This window comes from Lynx rufus, unplaced genomic scaffold (genome assembly GCF_022079265.1).
Source record: "Lynx rufus isolate CCGP_SWC_20201006 ecotype Redwood Valley unplaced genomic scaffold, mLynRuf1.p SCAF_2, whole genome shotgun sequence".
Taxonomy (NCBI): Eukaryota; Metazoa; Chordata; class Mammalia; order Carnivora; family Felidae; genus Lynx; species Lynx rufus.
The window spans coordinates 117,622,132-117,646,202 of record NW_025814834.1 but is presented as its reverse complement, the minus strand read 5'-3'; the positions used below and the strand labels follow the sequence as shown (position 1 = coordinate 117,646,202).

Below are 24,071 nucleotides of genomic sequence, written 5' to 3'. Positions count from 1 at the left end.
AGCCATCATCATCTCTCACCTAGACTGCTACAAGTAACCTCCCAGCTGCTCTCCCTGGTTGCTCTCTAACCTCTCTGACAATTCACACTGCAGCCAGTGATCTTTGCAAAAACACAAATTTAAAGATGGTTTAATGCAATGCATGATCCTTGACTGGCTTTCCAAAAATAAAAAACTATAAAGATCACTAATGAGACAACTGGGGAAATCTATCAACTATCAACTATAGATAATAGTATTATATGAAGGTTAAATGTCTTGAGTGTAGTAATGGTATTGTGATTATGTAGGGAAATGTCCTTGTTCTCAGAAGATACATGCTGAAGTAGATAGTGGTGCAATGTAAACATTTTTGCAACTAATTCCCAAATGATTCAGCAAAAATAATAATTATTTCATTATTGTTATTATATACATACAAATTCAAAGAGAGACAAAGCAAGTCAGGTAAAATGTCAGTGAATCTGGATGAAGGGTAAACAGGGTGCTCATTGTACTAATCTTGCAGCTTTTCTGAAAGTTTAAAAAAATTTTTAAGGCTAGGGAAAATATATGTCATTATGTTAAATTTCTTGAGTGTGATAAGTTTATTGTGGTTATATAGGGGAATATTCTTGTTTTTAGGAGATATATGTTGGAGTACTTAATGGTGAAATGTCTGCTATCTGCAACTTATTTTCAAGTGGTTCAACCAAAAAAAAGTATATAAATATATTTTTAAAGTATATAGATATATACAAAGTACTTAAATATATAAGTATATATGTATAAGTATATTATATATATAAATGTAAAAAATAGTGAAAGGTAGAAGACGTTGCTTTGGATTTTCTGCAGCTTTGACATTTTTCCCGAATTAGAAGTTGGGGAAAATACTTAGGAATATATGGAGATATAATCGATAAAATATTAAAGATACAAAATAAAATACAAATTGAAAGCTTATATATCATCTTGGAAAAAAAAAAAAATCTCATCCTGTTACAGCCCTGCTTAAAATCTTCATTAGCTTCCCATCGCTCCCAGGAAAAAGACTGGCCCACAAGGCAGTATGGTCTAGCCCCTGCCTTCTCCCAGGCAGGCCTTCCTACTTACTTCCCATCGCCATCATCTCTGCCCCATGGGCTCCAACTACACCTAAGTACACCTAAAGTAACCACTCCCCCAAAGTTCCCTCTTCTGGCCTTTGCATGTGCAACTACTACAGCCTGACTGCGAGGAGCTGAGATAGGCTTTCGTGCTGTCTCTTCTAGACTGTTACCCTAAAATCTCCTCTGAAGTTTTCTCTGCACCCCCAAGTCTGGGAGACATGACTCCTTGGAATCCTGTTCTCCCAGTCCCATCATAGCACTTAGCACACGGTATTGTAATTGCCTGCTTACTTGCTCATCTTCAGGGTTCTGTACACTCCTTGAGACAGGGCCTGCTTTATTCAGGACTGGTCTGCGCTCAGTAATTATGTATTCAGTAAATGAAATGGGCTTCCATTTTCTCGTATATAAAATAAAGGAATTCAGCTAGATGACAATAAAATGCAACAAATAACAGCAGTCCCAACTGCGCAGGAATTCCCGGTGGTGGTTTTTTGTTTTGTTTTGTTTTGTTTTGTTTTGTTTTGTTTGTTTTTTGCATCATTCTGCTTCAAAACCTAAAACCACGAGTTGGAAAAAAAAAAAAAAAAAATCACAGACTACAATTCCCGTGAGACCTCGGGGCATCACGTGGCGTCTGCCCAGGCTACTATCGCGTAGTCAGAACTCCATTTCCCAGCGTGCCTCAAGACGCGGGGTCCGCATTTCGCCGAGAACTTCAGGAGTCGGTTTCTGAGCGACGACTGCGGTAGCCAAGGCTGAGTGGAAGGTAGAAAAGGCCCAGCCTGGGGTTCAAAGGGGAGAGTGGCTCAACCACAACCCGGAATTGCACATACCCTACCTTTGCAACCCCCAGCCCACTCCTGCTAAACGTGCCTCTCGGAGGCCCTTTCCAACCCCTGCCCCCGTCGCTCCTCTGCCGTCCGCGGCTGGAGGCCAACCCTCCCCCCCCCGCCCCCCCGCGTCACCCGGAGGAAAGGGGCGGTGTCTGGAGTCGAGGCGGGCACCCTGCGGGAGCCGGGTGTGGACGTGGGCGGCTGGAGGTGGGAGACGGGGCTCTCACCAGGTGGAAGGCCCAGACCCTCACTGCTCTGGGCCTTGTCTCTGCGTTAGCGGATGCTGAGTGTGCAGCTGGTCGGGCGCCTGTTCTCGATGGCCGGTCGTGTCTGTCTGTCCCGGAGCAGCGCCGGGTTGGGGACTGTCGGTCCCGTCGAGGCAGCCATTCGCACGAAGTTAGAGCAGGCCCTGAATCCCGAGGTGCTGGAGCTGCGCAACGAGAGCGGCGGCCATGCGGTCCCACCGGGCAGCGAGACACATTTCCGCGTGGCGGTGGTGAGCTCTCGCTTTGAGGGACTGAGCCCCTTGCAACGGCACCGGCTGGTCCACGCTGCGCTGTCTGAGGAGCTGGCTGGGCCGGTCCACGCATTGGCCATACAGGCACGGACCCCCGCCCAGTGGAAGGAGAACCCTCAACTGGACGCAAGCCCCCCTTGCCTGGGTGGGAGCAAGAAAACTCGCGGAACCCCCTGAGCCCCCAGAGAGGGAAGACTAGGATCCTAATGGTTTGGGAATAAACTACGGGCTTTCTTCCCTTCAATACGGTCTGGTGTTTGTAAGGGACAAGGATCCTTGGGCCCCATTCATCCAGCACGTACATATATATCCTCTGGAGATAGCAACTCATTTCAGATCAAAGCTTATCCAAGGAAAGAGAATCACTCACCACTGCCCTTGCCCTGGACTATTTAGGAAAAGCTGCCTAGTCGTTTTATGTTAAATTGTGACTAAGGAATCACCAGACCTGATGAGTTGGAAATAATCCTGTACATTAAAAGATAAATTATCATAGGAGATACACTGCTTTGTGTTGATAATGGCCTGTTGAATGAGTGCTACAGATGTTCTTGGGAAAAGATACCTGTAGCCTAGAGTAGGCAAGAAGGGCTTCATTGTGGGGAGTGACCTAATTGGATCTTTAAAGGAAAGCACAGAATTAAACCAGAAAAGAGAGGAAGGATGTTATAAGGAGGGGGAAGAGCTCAAGCAAAAGCATAGAAACTGCAGCCACCGATTGGACGAGGCAGGAGTTATAAGTATATTTGAATTTCCTACTGGGAGAATGTTTGGTTTTCTATCAGCCTACCCATTTCCAAAAGGATTTGCATTTATTTCTCAGAAATATCCTTTATGAGGCGTGCCTGGGTGCTCAGTTGGTTAAGCACCTGACTCTTGATCTTGGCTCAGGTCGTGATCTCACGGTTTGTGGGTTCGAGCCCTGCGTAGGCCTCCATGCTAATGGTGCAGAGCCTGCTTGGGATTCTATCTCTCCTCTCTGCCCCTCACCTGCTTGTGCTCTATCTCAAAATAAATAAACTTTAAAAAAGAAAACAGAAAAATCCTTACAAGACAAGTGAAAACACACTAAGGCAGTGAAAAGATAACATGGAATATGAGTATAGAAGATGGAGAAAACTTTGTATAGCCCTTTTTCTTACAAGCCTTCTAAAGTCCTATTTCTGAGGGGAGCTCAAGTGATGTCTAGATAAGTACCTTGATGACCTTAATGTGGCAAGAGAATCTAGATACTAAAGAAAAAGATTAACATACATCATGACCATTTTGAGCTACAGTTTCGACTGCATCTGGTTGGACAATAGGAAGTCATTGAAGAGTTTTGAGGAAGGACATGCCAAAGAGCATTCTGGGGTAAATCCTTCTGGCAGTGATGTGTAAGGAGGTTGGCATAGGAGATTGGAAGCATAGAGAGCAACCAAGAGTGAAAATGGGACCCTGACTTCAAGGTCAGCTGTAGGAATGGAAAGGAAGAAGTTTTGAGAGCTACCATAAAAAGTCAGAAAATGTGTTGATTAGAACAGAAATATGAGGGGCTCCTGGGTGGCTCAGTCAGTTGAGTGTCCAACTTCAGCTAAGGTCATGATCTCGTGGTTTGTGAGTTTGAGCCCCACATAGGGCTCTGTGCTGACAGCTCAGAGCCTGGAGCCTGCTTCAGATTCTGTGTCTCCCTCTCTCTGCCCCTTGCCTGCTCATGTCTGTCTCTCAAAAATAAATAAACATTAAAGAAAAAAAAAACGTGAGGGAGAGTCAAGGGTAACACCCAGGCAGTGATTTCCAGATAGCCTAACATAAGAATTCCCATGGGAGCTTGTTTCAAATGTGGATTCTAGGTCCCCTCTCTTTAAAAAAAGGGGAGGGGGAATTCTGATTCCGCAAGAATGGAATCTGGAATCTATCTTTAAAAGACACACAAGAGGATTTGGAGGAAAGCTGGCTCTATCCTCAAGAAACGCTCATAAATTTTTGTTTTGATTTAGGGTTTTTTAATTTTATTTTTGTAAATTCTGTTTTATTATGGTGGTAACACAACATAAGGTCTACTCTCAACAGATTTTTAAGAATACAATTCATTATCATTGAGTATAGGTACAGTCATACACATCTATAGGGCTTATTCATCTTGCTTAACTGAAACTTCATGCTCTTTGATTAGTAACTCCCCATTTCCTTCTCTTCCCTGCTCCTGGCAACCATCATTCTACTCTTTGATTCTATGAATTTGACTATTTTCAGCTAACTAATAGAATTATTTAGTATTTGACTTTCTGCGACTGGCTTATGTGACTTAATATCCTCATGATTGGTTCATATTATCACATATTGCAGAATTTCCTTTTTAAAAGCTGAATGGCTTTCCATTGTGTATATATACCACATTTTCATTATCAGTTCATCTGCCGATGAACATTTAGGTTATTTCCATGTCTTAGCTATTGTGAATACTGCTGCAGTGAATGTGGGAGTACTAATGTTGCCAAGATCCTGATTTCAGGGTTTTTTTTTATGTTATTTTTGAGAGAGAGAGAACGCGAGCAGGGGAGGGGCAGAGAGAGAGGGAGACATAGAATCCAAAGCAGTCTCTGTGCTGATCGTTCAGAGCCTGACGCAGGGCTCAAACTCACAAACCGTGAGATCATGACCTGAGCCGAAGTCTGACGCTTAACCGACTGAGCCACCCAGGCACCCCTGATTTTAGTTCTTTTGATAAATACCCAGAAGTGGGATTGTTGGATCATATGGTAGTTCTATTTTTAATTTTTTGAGTAACCTCCATATTCTTTTGCATAGCAGCTGCATCATGTTGCGTTCCCCCTGTGTACTAGTGTTCCAGTTTCTCCACATCTTCACTAACACCTTTAGTATTTTGTTGTGTTTGAGTTTTTTTTTGGGGGGGGGATAGTTTTTGGTAATAGCCATCCTGACAGGTGTGAAGTGTCTCATTGTGGTTTTGATTTGCATTTCCCTGGTTAGTGGTGTTGAGCATTTTTCCATATACCTGTTGGCTACTTGTGTTCTTCTTTGGAGAAATGTCTATTCAAGTCTTTAGCCCCCTTTTAAAATCAGGTTATTAGTTGTTTTTGCTATCGAGTTGCAGGACATTACTCCAAGTTTTCAAATCCCAGAGACTGAGAAGACCCTCCATCTGTAGAAGTGAAAAGGTCAGGATAAAGTGGCCAATTGAGGAAATAAATATGGTGCATCATATTATTCTGGCTTTCAGTTTGGGGAGAGAGGAATGGCATTTCCATCTCACCACCTTTTCTTCCAAGCAGGCAGAGGATGTAGGTGGAGTGGCAAAGAAGGAGATGTAGCCATTTTGGATCTTAAGGATTTATTTCCTTTTTATTTTTCATCAATATTTTTCATTTCATTTTTCACATCAACAGAGTTGGGTTTAGGGTGTCCCAGGAGAGCAGGAGAGATGGATGGGTCCCTCCAGGGGGTAGAAGGGAGAAGGCTGCGTCCAGCAAATGAAGGGTGAGGAAAGGGGGTACACACTCATACACTGGGCACTGGAGAAGGCAGTCCTTTGAGCACAGACACCAAAGAGTTAAACAGTCCCCACCTGGGTCAGTGTTACAAAATGTGGGGGAGTGACTATAGGGTGGGGGCACCAGACGCAGCATGAGGAAGATGAATTTGGATTTTTCGTTGTTGTTTTCACTTTTTTTCCTTTTCACTTTTTTTTTTTTTTTAACGTTTTACAAACAGCTAAAAACTACAACACATCACAGCTACATTGGAGGGCAGGAGGGCACCAAAGAAAGCAGCCACACAGAATGGGGTGGGGCAAGGGCAGCTTAACCTACAGGGGGTATCTTGTAGAAAGGGTGAGACAGGGAAACTGAGGCTTCTGGTCCCACATTAGGGGTCCCTGGCTTATTGTCTAACCTTCTTCCCCCTTCAGAGGAATCCCTGGGAGGGCCCCTGCCTCCTGCCCCTGCCCCAGCTCCTTGTGCTTTTTGATCTGCTGGTTTGACCATATGCCTGGTTTCTTTCCCTCCCCTGCTACCCTGCGTGTGAGGGGACAGGTTGGGGGTGGGAGGGCAGCTGTGCTGTCCCTGTCTGTGCTATAGTGGGTGGAGCCTCTCACTCCAGAGGCCTGTGCTTCTTGAGGGAGGGGAGGATTTGGACCTTGTCAGGTGCCCTCAGGTCTCTCTAGACTGTGGGACTCTTATCCTAGCCTAGCCTGGGGCACCTCCCTCCCAGGCCTGGCACAAAAATAAGATTAGGGGAGGTACTATGGGAGGCAGAGTAGTGTGTGTGTCCACTGAGATTATCCTTGGCTGTATCTTAGGACAGTATGGTGACACCCCGCCCCACGGCACATACACACACGTACATAAGTGTTACACATGCATTCACACACACAGTCCTGCTGAGCTGCCTCAGAACTTAATATATAAATAAATAAGAATCAGAAAGCTAATTTGATAAAATTCAGGCTTCTTACTTATAGCCCAAATTAGGGGAAAGTGGAGGCCAGGGGGCTGAGGTTTATTGCTACTCCCCCAGCATCCAACAGGTGTGAGAGGGCACCTGCGGCCTTTCTGACTCTTAAGTTCTTTTGGTCCATGGACTACACCAAGCCCCAGCTCCCAGCATAACCACATGCCCATGGTTTCACCAGGGCCTAGGCAGAGGGAATGAGGGGGAGGGCAGGAAGCCTGTGCTGGAGCCCCTGGAGCCAGGAAGAGCTAGGGCCCCTCACTAACACTGGGGGAGAAGGGTGTGCACGTCAAGGGGTGGGGAGTAGAGCTGCATCCCAAAACTGGGATGAAGGAGCCTTCCCTGTATCCCTGCCCACGGGGTCACACACATGCATACGCACACACACATGGCTAAGACACTGAACACAGGGGCGTGGGGAGTGGGGGCTCTGGGGCCAGGATGGCAGGGCAGGGAGGGAAAAGGAGGAGCTGTTGGTCTCACAGTGTGCCTGCCACCCTCAAAGGCCCTGAGGCCCTCTCACTGCAGCACCTGCCCCCGGGTCTCAGGCAGCTTCAGTGCCAGAGAACTACCGAGGGCAAGGGCAGCTGAGGCAAACAGGATGGGGGCAGCCTTGGTGATTCCCACAAAGGATGTGAAGATGCTGATCCCCAGCACAGCTGCCAGCTTACAGAGGGCATTCAGGAAGCCGAAGGCTGTGGTCCTGCTCAGGAGACCCCCAGTGCAGTGCAAAGGGGAGACAAAGGAAGAGGCATAGGAGGGTTTGCAGGGGACAGGTGAGTAGGTGGGAAAGTGAAGGAGAGATGGCAGGCAGTGTGCAAAAGGGAGATGAAGGATGGAAAGATCAGAGAGGTGAGGCATGTACATCAGGGAATACAGATTGGGAGGCAAAGGGAAAAGAAGACCAAAAAATTAGGTTAATAGTTCAGGCTGCAAGGAGTGAATACAAAAGCTACCAGCTCTTAGAGCAGAAACTCAATGGGAAAGTATATCCTGTTAACCCTACGGATGATTTCCCATTCAGCCGCCTCCTCACCCCACTTTCCCGCCGCTGCCGTGTAGACCCTAAACCGGCTGCCCTGCCCCCACGACACTCCAACTACCTCTTGTCCGAGGGGTAGAGTTCAACAGTCAACACGTCCAGCGCGTTCCAGGATGCAATGCTGACCCCCCCAAAAAGGCAGAGCAGAGCGATCATGGCTGACTCGCTGTTCCCAAAAGACAGGAAGAAGCAGGAGACACAGGACATCACGCTGGAGCCAGCTAGAGCCAGGAAATGAGGGAGTGGCATGAACCTGGCCAAGTGATGCTCATCCACAACCCACCCTGTGCCCTCAAACTAGGTTTGAGGGAAGCCCAAGATGAGATCTTTTTCCCAGAGTACTCAAAAGGAAGGCGCTTCACCCATCCCCATCCTTCCTTATAATTATATTTTTATTGATAATGTCAGTAACAACCATCTCTTCAATGACAGCTATGGGTCAAGCAGCTTGATGCTTTATATGCATTGATCTAATACATCAACCCAATGGGGTAGGTACTATCATCACCCCCATTTTGCAGATGTCACAGCTGGGCTCATAAAGTAACTTGGCCAAAGTTAAGTGGTGGAGCTGAGATTCAACACCCATAACCTCAAAGCCGGTGCGCTTGCTAATCTGTCTACCTCCTTTTTCCCCCAGAGAAACTTCCAGGTCAGGCCCCACCCCATCTTGCAGCCAAGACCTAAGCAGAAGACACGAGAGCGAGAACCTTCTCTAGCTAAGCTATTCCTTCAGAATAAGGTAAGAAGCCTGTTGACAGCCTCACCCTGCTCCCCAGCCCCCTTATCAGTTCTGACACACCACCACCCACCCACCCCCTTACCAAGCATTCGGAGCCTGCCAATCTTGTCCATGAGCAGGGCAGACACAATATTCCCAGGAAGTACAGCCAGCGTCCCCAGGAAACTGACAAAGTACACCATGTAGGCGCCTTCACCAGTCCCTGTCACGTCTAGTGGGCAGCCCTCCTTGTTGTGCAGGAACGTGCTGTTCACCAGACGGCTGTTCACGAACTTGTACTCAAACAGGTCTGCGGGCAAAAACCAAGACAGGAAGGCAGTCACGGCAAATGTGAGAGGGAGGGGGAAGCTGCTACTGCTTATGGCTCAGGACTCTGCCTTTGTGGGGTTAGTTGCGGGGGCAGGGTGGGGGGGAAGGGGCTCTCAAAACTGCTCAGGGCCTTCATTGTAAAACATCAAATAATATCACCATAGGAACTAGAAATCTTTACAGCAGAAAATGACCATAGTCTATGAAATGAAACAGTGGGACTGGCTGTTTCCAAGTTTTCTCGTTAATAATCTTTGCTTCTTATTCATTCTTTTGGTCTGCTCTAGCTGACTATAAGCAGTAGCAGTGCCATGGGTTTAGGAAAAATTACCAAGCAAAATATTAAAAATCATTAAAAGCCCTTTCCATTATTTTTCCCTGCAAGTTGGGAAAAACTCACCCAGTGCTCCATTAGGGGTGGGAACCTCAGTCTAGCTGGCAAAGTAGCATTTCATGTGCATGTAGTTTGAGAATCACTGTTTTAAAAAACCGGACTAATGTAATGATTCGCAACCTTTTACCCAGAAAATATTCCTTTTTTTTGTTGTTGTTGTTTTTCCCCTGAAGGCCCTGTTTGAATGAGTTTTGCCCACTTCAAAAGTACGCTGATAACAATGCAGATTTGCTTTAATTCCAGCTCAAAGGTAAAGAAACTTGATGTTTTTGCCAGATATTCTTAAAACTATTACAGAAAAATGTTCAGTGTCCGTTCAGTTTTTGGAATTATTGGTGGTAGATAATAGGCCCCACACCACCTTCCTACAGGGCCCCAGAGAGCTCAGTTTGTGAACCCTGAACTAGGGAGTGAGGAACGTTCCTTCTCCCCTCTTCAAGGTCCACTCAACCCTTTGGTCTGACAGGCACCAGCCAAGGCATCTTACCAGTATTATAGAACACAGTGTTGATGAATGTGCAGTTGCGGAAAAATGTGTTGCTCGAAGTGACATCCTCAAAATAACACTCCTCAAATAGGGAATCCTCAAAGGACACTGACTTCAGACGTAGCCCAATGAACCTGTAAGGCCAGGATGATGAGAAACACTTCCCCCTTACCCTCATACCCTCCTCCAAGACTCACTCCCTTGGAATTGAAGAGAAACCACAGGTATTTACTCCCAAAGACCCTGTCTCCAAACTCCCAGACCCATGCAAGAGACAAGGGGTAGAAGGAACAGGGAAGAAGTGAAATGTAAGCGTCCCCACGTACTTGTCATTGAAGTACTGTCCCCCTCTGTGGATCTGATTCTCCAGAGTGAAGTTAAAGGTCACATGCTCTACATGCTCCCCAGAGAACAGTTTGGTGCGGGCTTCGTAGTCCACCGCCTGGAGGTGGCGGATCATGTCAGGAAACCAGACAGTCAGGCCATAGTAGCTGAAGAGTCAAGCACGACAGAATCAGATGGGCTCACGATTAGAACCAGAGGGTCCAGAATGAGGGGGTGGAGAGTCAGGACCTTGCTTGCCTCTCCAGTCTCATCCCTCAGCACTCCTCCCTTCATTGCTGTTGGTCTCAGGGACTTCAGGTTCTTCTGCCCACCCACTGTACTCTCATCTCCCAGCCATTTGCTCCTCCATTGGCCTAACAGTCTCCCTGCCACCACCCCACCCCAGACTGTCTAACCTCCGTTCATCCCTCAGGACTTAGATCCCCACTGCCCCCACACACCTCCTCACCTGAATGACATGGTGAACCACACACCCATCATCATCAGAGTGATGCGTCGATATTCTGGACCAAAACAGGAGAGGAAATTCCCCCAAACCTAGGTGGAACAAAACAAAGTCAGATAGCAGCTGTACTGACTTCTAACACTCCCACCCCAGGTCCCCCACTTTCTCCCGTCCCCCTTCCCTTCAGTTCACCCCACAAACAGGCCTTTGTCTCCACCTCTCCCACTCCCTTCCCTCTCTTCACCACACCGTCCTTCATTACCTGCCCTCCCAGGCTCAGGGCCCGGACCCCCCAGCGCTGGTACCAGGTCCCTGTGTCTGACTGGATTTCAATCAACTCATCCTCCTGATGAATTGTCTTAATGTGAGTTACCTGGGGTCAAGAGAAGCGGTTAGCAGTCACATAGTCTATTTCCCAACCCCATCCAGGGGCTTCAGTTTCAAAACAGTAGCAAAATGGCAGCAGGGGGTGGATGCGATACTCTGAGAGAGGACATTGAGGGAGAATGTGGTGGGAGATATCTAGGGAAGCATGGGGTGGTATCCAGAAAGGGGCTGGGTGGGGCTGGGGCTTGAGGGCCTTGGAGGTTGAGGGGAGGGGCTTTGGCTTACTGAGAAGACTCGCTCAGGATGTCCCTTGGCTCGCATGTTGGTGTCATGAACCTGCTTCAGCACCATCCAGGCCTCATCATGCTTCCCGTTCTAGAGCCACAGACACAATTCCCACCTCCAGGTTAGCTCCTCCCTGACCCAGGGTAATAGACCCCCTTCCTCCAGTGTGGCTTCTGTAGTCACAGGACACAAAAAGTCTCCCACCCCTACCTCTGACCTGTGGGTGTGTACATCACCCACAATTAAAGAGCCCCAAGCAGGGGTACAGCAAAATGTAGTAAGACTTGAGCAAGCGTAGGGGGAGTCCAGGAGATAGCTACAACTACAGGTCCTAGGGATCCCCTGGAACAATGGAAAGAGAAAACTGAAGACAAGGGAATTGCTGGCAAGGGGCAGGGAGGTTGTCAGAGGAGGGACAGCATCCTAAGCTTCTGGACCAAGATCTACTTGGAGGGGGAAGAAGCACAGGGTGGGAACTTCTCTTGAGTGATAAAGTCAGGGACAGAGCTCCCACCTGCAACATCTTAAACCACCCATGGTTGGGCAGGTACCCTGGTTTCTCCACCCACAGAGCCCCTCTGGAGATACAATGTAAGAAAAAGGAAGCAAGATAAAGTCCCCAGGAGTATGGGCCCTGTGAGGGTCCCACAAACCAAACCCACCGTGAGTGTTTGAGCACAGAGCCCCCTGCTGCCCCTCCCCCAGCCTAGCCCCGGCCCCGTTCACCTCCAGGAAGAAGCGGGGGCTCTCAGGTTGTGTGGTCAGAGCTCCGATGGCAAACACAGAAGGGAAGGCGCAGACGAGGACAAAAACCCTCCAGCTGTGGAACTGGTAAGCGGACCCCATCTGAAAGCTCCACCCTGGCAGGGACAGTCACAGCATCAGAAAGGCCAGAGGCTGGGGGCTCCCACCACAGGGCACACAGGAGAAGAGGGAGAGAGGCTGGGGTGCATTCCCCGGGGACTGCCTACCGTAGTGGGGGATGATGGCCCAGGCCATAGCAGCTGCATACACTCCACCAATCATCCAAAACATGCAGAGCCAGCTCAAATGCTCCCCACGTTTCTCCTGGGCCAGAAACTCCGAGAAATAAGAGAAGACAATGGGGATGGACCCTCCAATCCTGGGGAGCATTGTGAGAATTCAGCATTAGAAAATGGCCCTATTTCCGATCCCCTGCCCCAGTGCTCTGGATCCCCAAGTGCCTTTCATCTTCCACACCTTGTTAAAGAGACTTCTCACACAGTGCCCTATACACTCCCTCACCACCAGCTGTTACGCACCCATCCTCAGGACCCTGGGGAACAGGCAGGGAGGTCTGAGGGGAAGGGAAGGAACAAACATTGAACCTTGAAGATGGCTACTGAGTTGCAAGAGACAGAAGATGATTACAGAAAAGAGGGAAAATCCCCACAGGAAAAAGCTAGGCAAAGAGGAGTCCGAGGGCAGGGATGCGGGAGCAGGCCGGAAAAGAGCTTGCAGACAGGGCAAAGAATGTACGCAGACAGGGCAAAGAATGCACGCAGACGGCTCAGGGAGTGTGGGAGTGTGGTGGGTCAACGCGTCACATTTCTGGCAGCTGTGGGTGTTAACAGAAAGGTCTGCTGTCAAATGCAGGAAAGATGGAGACTCGGAAGGGGATAACTCCGGGGTTCACAGGCACCCAGGGGTACAGCTGAGACCCACCAGGCCTCTCGTCATGGAGCCAGGCTCAGAATGGAACTGGAGGGTGGGGTGGAGGACTCAGGAGTGGACGAGACATGGAATGGTGCTCTGGGCAGGCGGTAGGTGGGTCCAGGACAGGGGGAAGCTGGCCTAAAGATGGTAGGAGAAAGGAGTTCATTCATTCAATTCATACATATTTGAGATGCATCTGGTGTGCCTGGCACTGTGCTGGGTTCTAGAAACATAACGGCGACAAAGGCACAGTCCTTCCTCAGGACTGCCTCCAGGGGCTTAGGAGGTGGCCACTCACCCAACCCCAGAAAGGAGGCGGCAGAAGAGGAAAGTGCCATAACCCTGGACGAAAGATGAGAAAAAGGCGAAGACGCTGTTGACTGAGAGCGAGATGAGCAGACATTGCCTCCGACCCAGCCGATCAGCCAGACCTCCCCAGAGAAAGGCTCCCACCATCATGCCCAGGTAGACTATAAGGCCTGCAGGGAGGGAAACAGAGACAGCAGAGGTATGAGCAGACACGCCTCAGTTCGCTCACTTTTTGAGCATTAAATGAGCTAGAGCTGCAGCAGAATGGATTGAGGAGCTGGAAGACTTCTAGGATAGGTAAGTCTACCCAGAGATGAGAGCAAGTGAGAGTTCTGTCTTTGCTCACGGAATGTCATCTCTGCAGACCAGAGATTCAAAGGCAGGAATGCAGACATGGGAGACCCCCAGAATTCTTTCTCTCCCTCCTGCTCTCTCTTGCTTGCTCTCATCTCTCATTGTGTCTCTGTCTCTCTGTCTCTGTCTCTCTCACACACACACAACACACCCCCATCTCTGGCTTGCCTAGGAGTAATGGATCTACCCAAATTCCCAGACCTTCCCAGGGTCCCCTCTCCCTCCCTGCCTTGACGTCCTGAAAGCAGCAGGAGAGATCTCCTGTGTCCCTAGGAAAGCACCTCCATTTCTTCAGTCCCCCCTACAAAATCCCCCCCACAGAACCCGTGCTTTACTCCCCCAGCTCCAATGCTTCTGGTCCTAAAACTCTCCTGTTCCTTATTTCCTTCCTACATTCAGAGTTGGAATAACTCTAAAAATCAATCTACTCCAAACTCTGCATTTTACCCATGCTTCAGCCAAGCCCCAAGGAGTGGGGATCTCCCCAACATCTCATGGCAACTTGGGAGCAGTGCAAGACCAAGAGACCTTTTGTGGGTGAGTCCAGGCGGTTTCCTCCCCCAGGGTCCACATCAGGAAGAGCCATTAGAGACCACTCACTGGCCCTTGAACACTCCCAAGGCTTGCCAAGAGCAAGCATGGCCAATTTCTCTGGCTGAAGGCAGACCTAGGCTTCCTCCCCGATCCCCACCCTACTAAACTGACTCCTCATTTAAACTAGGGAGTTTGGACACTGACTTCTTGTTTCCCTGATCAGGGAAAAGGAACAAGATGACAGAAGGGAAGTCTCTGAAGAAACACCCAACAGGGGCCCATCCCACCATGGCCACCTCCTGCAGAACTAACTAAGCAGACCACCACCCAGCCACTGCCCCAAGCCCCAGCCCAGCTGCCCTTCCCCAAGCCTCTCTTGCACAAACAACCTCACTGTGACCCAACCCCAAGAGGAGGGTTTGTGAGGGATGAGCATGCAGAGGAACTCCATGCCCTCTGGGGACATCTTGGGATCGGGGTCCTAGGGAGCGGTAAGGACAGGGGTTCTCAGGAGCAGAGGTTTTTCTAGAGTTTGGGGCAGGACAGGGCTGGAGGGCCCCCCAGTGTGTCTTACCTAGCATGCCTTTGTTGGAGTCCGACAGGCACATGTCTTTCTCGGCGCTAGGCAGCACAAAGCCCACCACAAAGACCTCGACACCATCAGCCATCAGTGCCAGACCAAGCACGAAATAGAGTGTCCACTGGAAGCGGCCATGGCCACACTCCCGTAGGATGGCTTCATACTGCTGAGCCAGTTCTTCCCGTTCTTTCCGCCGCTGTGCCTCCCCCCGGCCACCAGGGGGGCCCTCCCCATCGCCCAAGCCCCCCCTTACTCCAGCCAGGGGAGCCCCATCAGCCATCCGCTCGCCTTTGCCCCCAGACTCTGCCCTGGGGATGCCCTGATATTCCCCCTCGTAGATCTCGTCATCCTCGTCGTGGCCTTCAGTAGCATCACTAGATGCACCACCTTCTTCCTCATCCTGGGCCCCTTCCCCACGGTAATAGCCATCAGCAGGGGCAGGGTAGTCATCATCATCCTCCTCCTCCTCAAAGCGGGAGTAGGATCTGCGGGAATATTCGTCCTGGACTCTGTCCAGGCCCTTTACCACCTTCTTGGCCGCATGCTTCTTGACTTCCTTGGCAATGTCTTTGGCCCCACGGATGAAAGCTGCCCGGTCTCTGAAGCCTTCTTCCATGATGGGTCTTTGGGAATGCTTCACTAGACTCCTCCACTCCCTGCTCAAGGACTTGTGAAGTCAGAAAGATTCCTTCCCCCAGTTACTCAGATGAAGTGGATTCAAGTATCTCTGGGCACAGAATAGGAGCAAATAGGACCTGGCCAGTGAGTGTGTAGGAAGGGAAAGGAGGGAGAGGAGTTCTGGCCAGTTCAGTTGGATACATGGGGAAGGGAAAAGGGGAACAGCAGAATGGGAAGGGGAGGGGGAGCTAGGTTGTGCAAGCTAAGATGGGGAGCCAGGATAACTCAGGAAAGGCCGCCTACTTCTCTTCAAGAAGCCTCTTGAGATCTAGAAAATATAAGAGGGGGGGAAAAAGGAGGTGGTGAGGCCTAAAATGGTAAAGAAAGCCAATACAGAGCCCCAACCAAGACCATGTGATACGGATGGTCTCCTTGCTTCAAGCCTGCACACAGTTAAAAAGGGATGCCTACCTGGGCCAGCTGTGGATCATTCAGTATAAATCCCCTCACTTTGACCTTGGAGATCAGGCCTATGAGATATGCTCCAGAGTCACGGTCACCTATCTAGAGCCCTCCTTCTGATCCCCTGCCCCACATCAAGATCAGACCCCTTGCTTTACCACCAAACTGCAAAGAACAAAACAGGAAATATGAGAAACCATAATTCTCTGTTTTAGTCTGGTCTGGCTTGCTTACTGGGGGAAGAGCTGGGGGGAGAATGTGTAAAAGGAGAATCAAGTCCTCCAGCCTGTGACTTCAATCCACTGATGGCATCTCAAATGGGGCTCTCGGGGTCCTCCCCTCAGGTTCCCACAAGGAAGGGCTTTCTCAGTGGGTGAAAATTCCCTTCCAGGGTCAGACAGACTTGGGTTTGACTTCTTGCTTCAGCACTTACTAGCTAAGTGACCTCGGCCATCTCCCCATACAGCCAGGCCTCAGTTTCCTCTTATTTAAGAAGGGGAAAGTAAGGATTAAAAGACATAATATGTATAACTCCTTACCATAGTACCTAGCACATAAAAAGCGATTAAGAAATGTTGGTTATTGCTCTTTGTGATGATAATAATACAGTGCGATCCCCTCTACTCCCTCACAAGACCCCAGAACAAAAGCCACGTCTGGATGCTTATGAGGATAAGGAGCAGAAAGGGATACTGGCAAGGGAAAGCTGGTTCAGTGCAAAGCACATGACAGTTAGGTGACCTAAGTTAAAATCCCAGCTCTGTCACTTACTTGCTAACTGCTCTTGGGCAAATTATTTAATTTCCCTCAACCTCAGTGTCCTTCTATTTAAACTGGGGGTAATAATCTTTAGTTTTCTGAGTCCACAAGAGAATCCAACCTCACAGTAGATATTCTATAAATTAGTTTCCTTCCTTCCTATTAGACTGAAAAAAATGTGAAAGAAACGGGAAGCAGCAAGGGAAGAGTAGGGGTCATACTTGGATGCTGTTGTCCAGTATCCTCCCAAAACAGAGTCCCAAGACCTCTCTGTGTTCAAATTAGTTCCAGCAGATGGGCCCACATTGTCTCCCTCCAGACAAAGAAGGGAAGACTCAAAAAAAGGGAAACCTGGAACCTGAGGTCATGGAGAAGAGGTGATGTCTGGCTCCTGCCACCTTGCTTCAGGACATCATCCATGAGCCCCTTCCCTGGTGGGGGCAGGAACAGAAATGGCTGATCAAATACATACTTTTTCAGCATTGGGGGCTAAGGTCTATAGCTACACCTCCTTTCTCCAGGGCCTTCTTTCCTAATCCCCCTTAATCCTTTCTGCTCCTCCTCCAGGAGTCAAGGAAAAAGGAGTCCACAAATACCGCACTGCGTAGGAGGCCAGTATAGAATGAAGGGGGCCTTGGGCCTCCCCCGCAAAAAAGACATCCTCCAGAGGGAAACATAGGAGAACACCCCCCACCCCTTCATTCAGAGAAGCAGAAGAAGTAGGACTAGATTCTGATCAGAGATCATTCCCCTAAAAATATCCTGCCTCCTGTTCCCACCCATCCAGGGCCTTCATTAAATGTCACACGCACACACGGTAGCCCTGGTAGAAGGGGATAAGTAATGCTACATGGCTCAGAGAGAAGCACTGGCAAGCATAGCCTTAGCCCCTCAGGTCAGATGTAAGCAGTGGACCACAATGACCAAAACCAGTGACCCCTGTGTCACCTTCTTTTCTTTATGGTTCAAGGCCCAAACCCACCCCCATGCAAGAGAGGAAAGTGGAAATCCCCCACTGCATGGCCATTTGCTTTCCTCTCCTTTCCTTCCCATCTAGGATCTTCCCCCCCTCCGGCTCCCCAAACCCTGAAGGAGACAAATAGACCCATCAGGAACCACATCCTGTGTTTATCAACACTGTTTACCCCTGAGAGGTGCATGGAGGGTAGATAAGTCTCCCAGAGCCACAGCAGGATAGGATGTCTCAACAGCCAGCTCCCCCAGGGCCAATGAGCCAGGAGGTCAGAAGGGAGAGAAAGAAGACAAATTCTTTGAGTTGGTGAGGAAGTGGTGCTATTTTTAGCCCCCAAAGCAGAACAGTGTGGCTAAGCCTGTGGGAGAGAGATGGGGCTTGGAGAGGTGGAGGTTATAGGAGACAAGACTCCGGGTTACACGGCCCTTTAAGGTTGGCCGGCTCCACCTGACCGGAAAAATGTGCCCGGGAGATTTTCCTGCAGAAGGGGGGGAGGGGCTCCTGAGCAGATGCTTCCCTTCAGGAGGACTCACTCTGCCCTGGATTATAGGAGGGTCCAGAAGCCCCCACCCCCAATCAAAGTCCCTGACTTTGGGGGTCACCCGTATTCCCCAACCCTCCCTAGCCCAGGTGGCAAGGTCATTAAGAAGCAGTCACTTGTCAAAACAACCACGGAGAGGGGGGAGGGTACAAGGAAGCGGGGTGTGCTGGAGCACCGCTCCCTGTGACAGCTGGGTGACTGAGCCTCAGCCCCCCACCCAGGACGCCCAAGGCTGCACCTCCCCTCCCTACATCCTACCGCAAGGGTTAGGAAGATGGAGCATTCACAGTTCGGAGGGGGAAAAAGGTGTCAGCTGAAAATGCACACAACAGAGGAACACAGGGGCAGGGAGACAGGGAGAGACCTCCACAAGCAAAGGCAAGAGACCGCCCCTACCAGCATTTGCCGCGACAGCCCCCAGCATCCCCCACCCCGTCTCGCCTCTGCTCTGGCATAACAGAGGAGCCCCTAGAATTGACTGAATCCATTCTCGGAGTGTGTTCCCCCGCTTAGTCCTGCCTCTGGGCAGGTGCCCATCATCACTCAACACCCCTTCCCCCCACCCAGGAGCAACTGCCCAAGTCCCCACCCACCCCCACCCCCCCCCCCGCCCCGCTACGCGTGCCCCCGACCTTGGTCGTTTACCATCTCTCTACCCAGCATTTCCATTCTTCCTTTGCCTTCCCTCCCTCTTTCACCTGCCCTTCCTCCACTGCCCCCCACCCCCGCCCAAGTGCAGGGGAGCAGACTGAGGCACCATCCATTCTCTGGCCCCAGCCAAGGTCACTTATGGCGGGGGTGGGGGGCGTGCAAGGTGAGGAGGGCATTGGACTTCGAGGGAACCCTACCTCACCTAAATCCTCCTCCCCCCCAAACCTGTCAATATCTGAGAGCGTACTAGGGACTTGGCTAAGGTAGAGAAAAACACCCTTATTCCATATATATATTCTGATCAGCACAGCAACTTAATTAAATGTCCTTTCAAACCACCACCGGCCCCCTCACCCCTAAAGCAGGGACGGTCACCCTCCCCACAAGCAAAGCATCGGAGGATAAAATGGCTGCAAGGCAAGGCAAGGATGCTTCTGCCCCGGGCGGGGTGGAGGTAAGAGACTTGAGAGAGGGGTCTCACCTGGGCTGGGTGCCCCCGGGTAAGGCAGTCCCGGGTGAGGGCGGGGGTCCCGGCCGCGGGGCTGGCGGCAGCGTCGACTGCTCCGGGTACCAGGGGAAGCGGCAATGCAGACCTGCCCCCCCCCCCACACTCCCCACGCTCCGGCCCCGCCTCCGCCCGCCTCCTCCCTCCCCCCAACCCCCCAGCGCCACCGAGCACCGGGAGAGACCATTGTTGGGGGGGGTGGGGAGCGGCAGAAGAAAAGAGGATGGGGAGGGCCTCAGGGCACCGGGGAGCAACGATGAAGCAGCAGAGGGGACTGTCACAGGCACAGCTGGAGATAACACACACAGCCCTTCCCAGCCCGTTCCGAATAAAAGATGAAAGGAACTAAGGCAAGAATACTGTCAGGGAGACAAGTGGGAAGGCAGAAAGGGAGGTGGGGAACGAGGCAGACCCTTTCTCAGCGCCCCATCCCTAGTAGGGCAGGACTCACAAATTTGAGGGCTTCTCTGCCTCCAAAGCACCCTCCTTTTTCCCTTTCTCCTCTACTCCCAGCCAAACCTGTTTCCCACAGCCCTCTTCCGGATCCAGAGTGCTCAGAATCCGAGTTTACCTGGCCATTTTAGAGAACGCCGGAATAACAAAGTTTTTAATCCTGAACTGTCAAGAGGTGAGACTCCTGGATCCCTGCCATCTTTTTCCAGAACCAGAAACAGTCCTGGTTATTTACTGCCAGTGCAGACCTCCCATCCTCCATTCAGTTGGTAGCAGCAGAGATGAGTGGGGGACGAAGCTGAGCGGGATTTACAGGCCTTACCTTCTATTAATTTGCTCCAATGACTCAAAGAGGGACTCCCTCCCTCAATGCTCTATCCAATTTCTTTTACTACACACACACACACAAACACACACACACACACAAACACACACACCTGCTTCTGGGGCAGGAAGGATTGAACTAGTTTCAGTTCTTTGCTTTGCCCCTGTACCAACAACCTGGGCTCAGAGATCCAAGACATCCCGCTAGGTGATTGACCCTGCTTCAGAGGTGAGGGGAGCTGGGTGGTTTGGGGATATACATACTGAATGTGTCTCCCTATTCTAGGTAAGGGCTTAGGGTACTCTGGACAGTGCACTGACCTGAGTTCTCACTTCCATAAGCTGTGGGCTCAAGTTCTCTACCTCTCTGAACCTCAGTTTTCTCATCTGGAAAGTGCCAGGCTTGCACTAGAGGCTGTATCAGCTCCCTTTCAGATTTAATAGTGTGTGATTCTACTTTGATAAAAATGGAGGCTTCAGAATGCTGGAATATGTTACATGAAGAGGCCTGGCGGGCCGTGTCCCAAGAGAGCTCGCAGGTGGCGTTTGCAGTGTTGAATTTACCACTAACTTTTAGACTTGTTTCAGTCTAAAAACAAGAAACCAGTTCAAAAGGCAAAGTGTTTATTTCATATCACAGAATTGCAATTCAGGGCACATAGTTTAGGTTGAAACCCAAATAGTGTCCCAATTACAGGAAGTGGGCTCAGGGTTTTTATTGAGGAAAAAGAGGAAGATTAGGTAAGTTTTTTAAAAAGAGGTTCATCGGTGCTGATGAGCTGGGCTAAATTTGTACTTCCTTGACTGGTCGGGAGAAGTGGTGACCAGGCAAAAGTTCACTTTTTTCAGTTTTTTCAAAGAAGATTTTCTCATTCTCGTGGACATCTTGGAATATTGGCAATTCGGCCCAGCTTTGAACGTTTAGAAAACAAGATGTGCAAGGAATTTCCTCTGAAATGGCTGTTCTGACTTAATTATTTAAAAAAAAAAAAAAAAGGCTATACTTACGTCATTTCTCATAGGGATGTGGGCCTGGGTTTCACAGACTTCAAAACTATATCTTGGAAATACCTATTTGTGCCAACGAAGTTTACAATTTACTGAAACATAAAGCCATAATACATAAGTATTCATTTACCATGAGAAATCATCCGTTGCTCAGACTCACATCCAGCGCATTCTCTTCTTTAAGCCAAATCAGAATCAGAATGTCAACATATAGATGCACAATGACATAACCGAACAGGAATATTTTTATCTTTAATGGCATCTGGCCATGCCCAGGAAGGAGCTGTGCCAATGGGTTCAGAAAACTCTTCTTGGCTACAGTTCTCCACTCCCCTCTCTATGTATGGGCAGCCTTGCCAATCCTCCTGGACTACTCTCATTCTGTTGGCTAAAGCACTCTTTCCAGGATGGTACTTGGAAAGGCTTTGCCTGTGTGAGCCTCAGCGACTCTCCCTTCACTAGATTTCCATTGCTGACCCCTCTTCAGGTTGATACATTCTTTATTTAAATATGTTAATATTTTCAATTAGGTTACAGCCAAGCCTTGCTGGCAGGGAGCCGGTTTTTCTCTTTAAGGTGACTTTGCATACTCTCCACTTATCCCTTACTTGCTAAAATAGAAATCTTGTAATCTTAGAGAGAAAGGTTGTATATGTTTTTCCAATGCTGAGGAAAGACTTCATCATTTTTTCCAGGAACCACAGACCCATGCAGCTCACCAGCTGCTTCACTGTCCCCTTTGCTGGGTCCATTAACATAAGAATTCCTAGGGGATCAGTCCTGGCCCCTTTCCCCCTTCCGCCTTACTCTATTCTCCCTTGTCACCTCAGGTAATCCCATGCCTTTCGTACTGTCTATGTGGTGACGATTCCCACATTTATGTCTCCAGTGCAGACCTTTCTACCAAGCCCAAACTCAAAATCTCCACCTGTCAACTCAGTATCACCACATGGATATCTCATCAGCGTCTCTAATGTAACACCCAGAAATAAACTTCAGACTGAGGTCTTTCTCAACTCTTCATCAAGGTGTTCAGGCCAGAAACCTTGCAGTTGCCCTGTTTCCTTTCTTGCTCTTATCAAGCCTTGTCAGCCCTACTTCAAAACATGTTCTAAATCTACCACTTCTCTACCACTGTCCCCTAGTCTAAGCCACCATCATCTCTGTCCTTTGCCACAATAGCCTCTTAACTGATTTCCCTACTTCCAATCTTCCTCTGCCCATTATTCTCAGTCGTCAGGAGGATCCTCTAAATCAAACCTGATTTAGCAGATACTCTCTCCCTAGAGAAATTAGTGCATATGTCCCACAAAAAAAAAAAAAAAAAAAAAAAAAAGAAAAAAAAAAAGACAGGTACAGGCAAAAAAAAAAAAAAAAAAAGGTACAGGGGCGCCTAGGTGGCTCAGTCAGTTGAGCGTACAACTTTGGTTCAGGTCATGAATGTGCAGTTCATGAGTTCAAGCCCTGCATCAGGCTCACTGCTGTCAGCATAGAGCCCTATTGGGGTCCTCTGTCCCCACCTCTCTCTCTGCCCTTCTCCAGCTCCCACTCTCTCTCTCCCTCAAAAATAAATAAACATTTTTTAAAAAGACAGGTACAAGTATTTTCATAGCAGCTTCATTCATAAGATTCAAAAACTTCAAATGCCTATCAGCCAAAGAATGGTTACATTTAGATAAACAAATCGTGGTATATTCATATAAGGAATACTATTTGACAAATTTTTAAGAGACCGAACTACTGTATACAACAAGATAAAAAGATCTCACAAACAAAATATTGAGTATAAGAAGCTGGACCAAAAGGAGTACATACTCTATGAACCCATTTGTATACAGTGCAAAGGAAAAGCAAACTTATCTACAGTGATGAAGAAAAGAGAGGCTACCACCAGGAAGTGGAAATTGACTGTGAAGGGGCACAAGGGAGCCCTCTGGGTGCTGGAAATGTGCCAACATCTTGATGATATAAGGTTAAAAGGGTGCATACATATGTAAAAATTCACTCCCGACCTAGGTGTTTTTCTGAACATGTTAAACTGCAATTTTCAGGAAAAGTTTTAATGAGATTTTACCACTCCCCTTTCTTTAAATCCTCCAGTGCCTTCCCATTGTACTAAGAATTAAATCCAAACTTCTAATCAAGGCCTAAAAGGCCTTGTGGGATCTGGCCCCTGCCTGCCTCCCCAACCCTCTTCCTTGAATCTCTTCAGCCTCCCTGGTCTCCTGCTACAGCTCCAGCATGCCCACTGCAAATCCATCAGAGGACCCTAGCACTTGCAGTCCTGCTGCCTGGAAATCCCTTCTCCCAGATCTTTGCCTTACCATTCAGGTCTCCACTCAAAAGTCACCCTTCAGAAGCAAAAATAATATAAAAACAGGGAGGGGGACGAAACATAAGAGACTCTTAAATATGGAGAACAAACAGAGGGTTCCTGGAGGGGTTGTGGGAGGGGGGATGGGCTGAATGGGTAAGGGGCACTAAGGAATTCTACTCCTAAAATCATTGTGGCACTATATGCTAGCTAACTTGGATGTAAATTAAAAAATAATAAATAAATAAATAAATAAATAAATATTAAATTTTTTAAAAAAGTCACCCTTCAGATGACTCTCCCTACTTCCCAGGCAGTATCCTATCACCCTGCCTTATTTTTTTTTTACAAGATATCTCTATCTAAAATTATTGTTTACTTTTTTATTTTTTGCCTTCTCCTACTTAGATTGTCATTTCTAAAGGAATAAGGACCTCATCTGACATATTTACTGCTATATCCCCAATATATACTTAATTTCATTAAGTAAACAATGAAATATTATTCCAAATAAGTTCAATTTTATTACCTTTAGTATATATGATAAATTTCTGCTTACTCCCATTAAATATAAGTGTTGAACTAGTAGGTGAATAATTTGTTTCAAAGAATATAATTTACCTACTAAGAGTTGCCCCATTTTTAGTCTAGAATTATTCCTATCCCTAGACTCAGCTCTTCTCCACAATGGCTTATTCTCCACAATGGCTTATATTAAGTGTGGAAATAAGACTATG

General features: G+C 48.6%; 2 protein-coding genes across 2 annotated transcripts; one reads left to right on the top strand and one right to left on the bottom strand.

Moving 5' to 3' along the window:
• The first annotated feature begins 1,765 nt into the window (after positions 1–1,765).
• Positions 1,766–2,946, top strand: BOLA1 (bolA family member 1). Its single transcript, XM_047082977.1, has 2 exons — positions 1,766–1,860; positions 2,205–2,946. Exon 2 carries the CDS (start codon positions 2,208–2,210, stop codon positions 2,619–2,621), a length of 414 nt encoding a protein of 137 aa, XP_046938933.1. The 5' UTR covers positions 1,766–1,860; positions 2,205–2,207; the 3' UTR covers positions 2,622–2,946.
• Positions 2,947–5,770: 2,824 nt separating this feature from the next.
• SV2A (synaptic vesicle glycoprotein 2A) lies at positions 5,771–19,440 on the bottom strand. Its single transcript, XM_047082976.1, has 13 exons — positions 19,212–19,440; positions 14,721–15,672; positions 13,248–13,428; positions 12,244–12,395; positions 11,999–12,132; positions 11,273–11,362; positions 10,923–11,033; positions 10,664–10,752; positions 10,197–10,361; positions 9,871–10,004; positions 8,763–8,969; positions 8,000–8,159; positions 5,771–7,599 (listed from the first exon to the last, which is right to left on the bottom strand). Exons 2-13 carry the CDS (start codon positions 15,340–15,342, stop codon positions 7,416–7,418), a joined length of 2,229 nt encoding a protein of 742 aa, XP_046938932.1. The 5' UTR covers positions 15,343–15,672; positions 19,212–19,440; the 3' UTR covers positions 5,771–7,415.
• Positions 19,441–24,071: the final 4,631 nt, after the last annotated feature.

Bases quoted from the DNA above. Each gene is read 5' to 3' on its own strand.
- BOLA1 (XM_047082977.1), top strand. From the start codon at position 2,208: ATGCTGAGTGTGCAGCTGGTCGGGCGCCTGTTCTCGATGGCCGGTCGT.
- SV2A (XM_047082976.1), bottom strand. From the start codon at position 15,342: ATGGAAGAAGGCTTCAGAGACCGGGCAGCTTTCATCCGTGGGGCCAAA. The intron at 10,005-10,196 runs GTACGTGGGGAC...CTGGCCTTACAG, and splicing joins GGACAGTACTTCAATGACAA to GTTCATTGGGCTACGTCTGA. The intron at 8,970-9,870 runs GTAAGATGCCTT...TTTTGCCCGCAG, and splicing joins CACTGTGTTCTATAATACTG to ACCTGTTTGAGTACAAGTTC.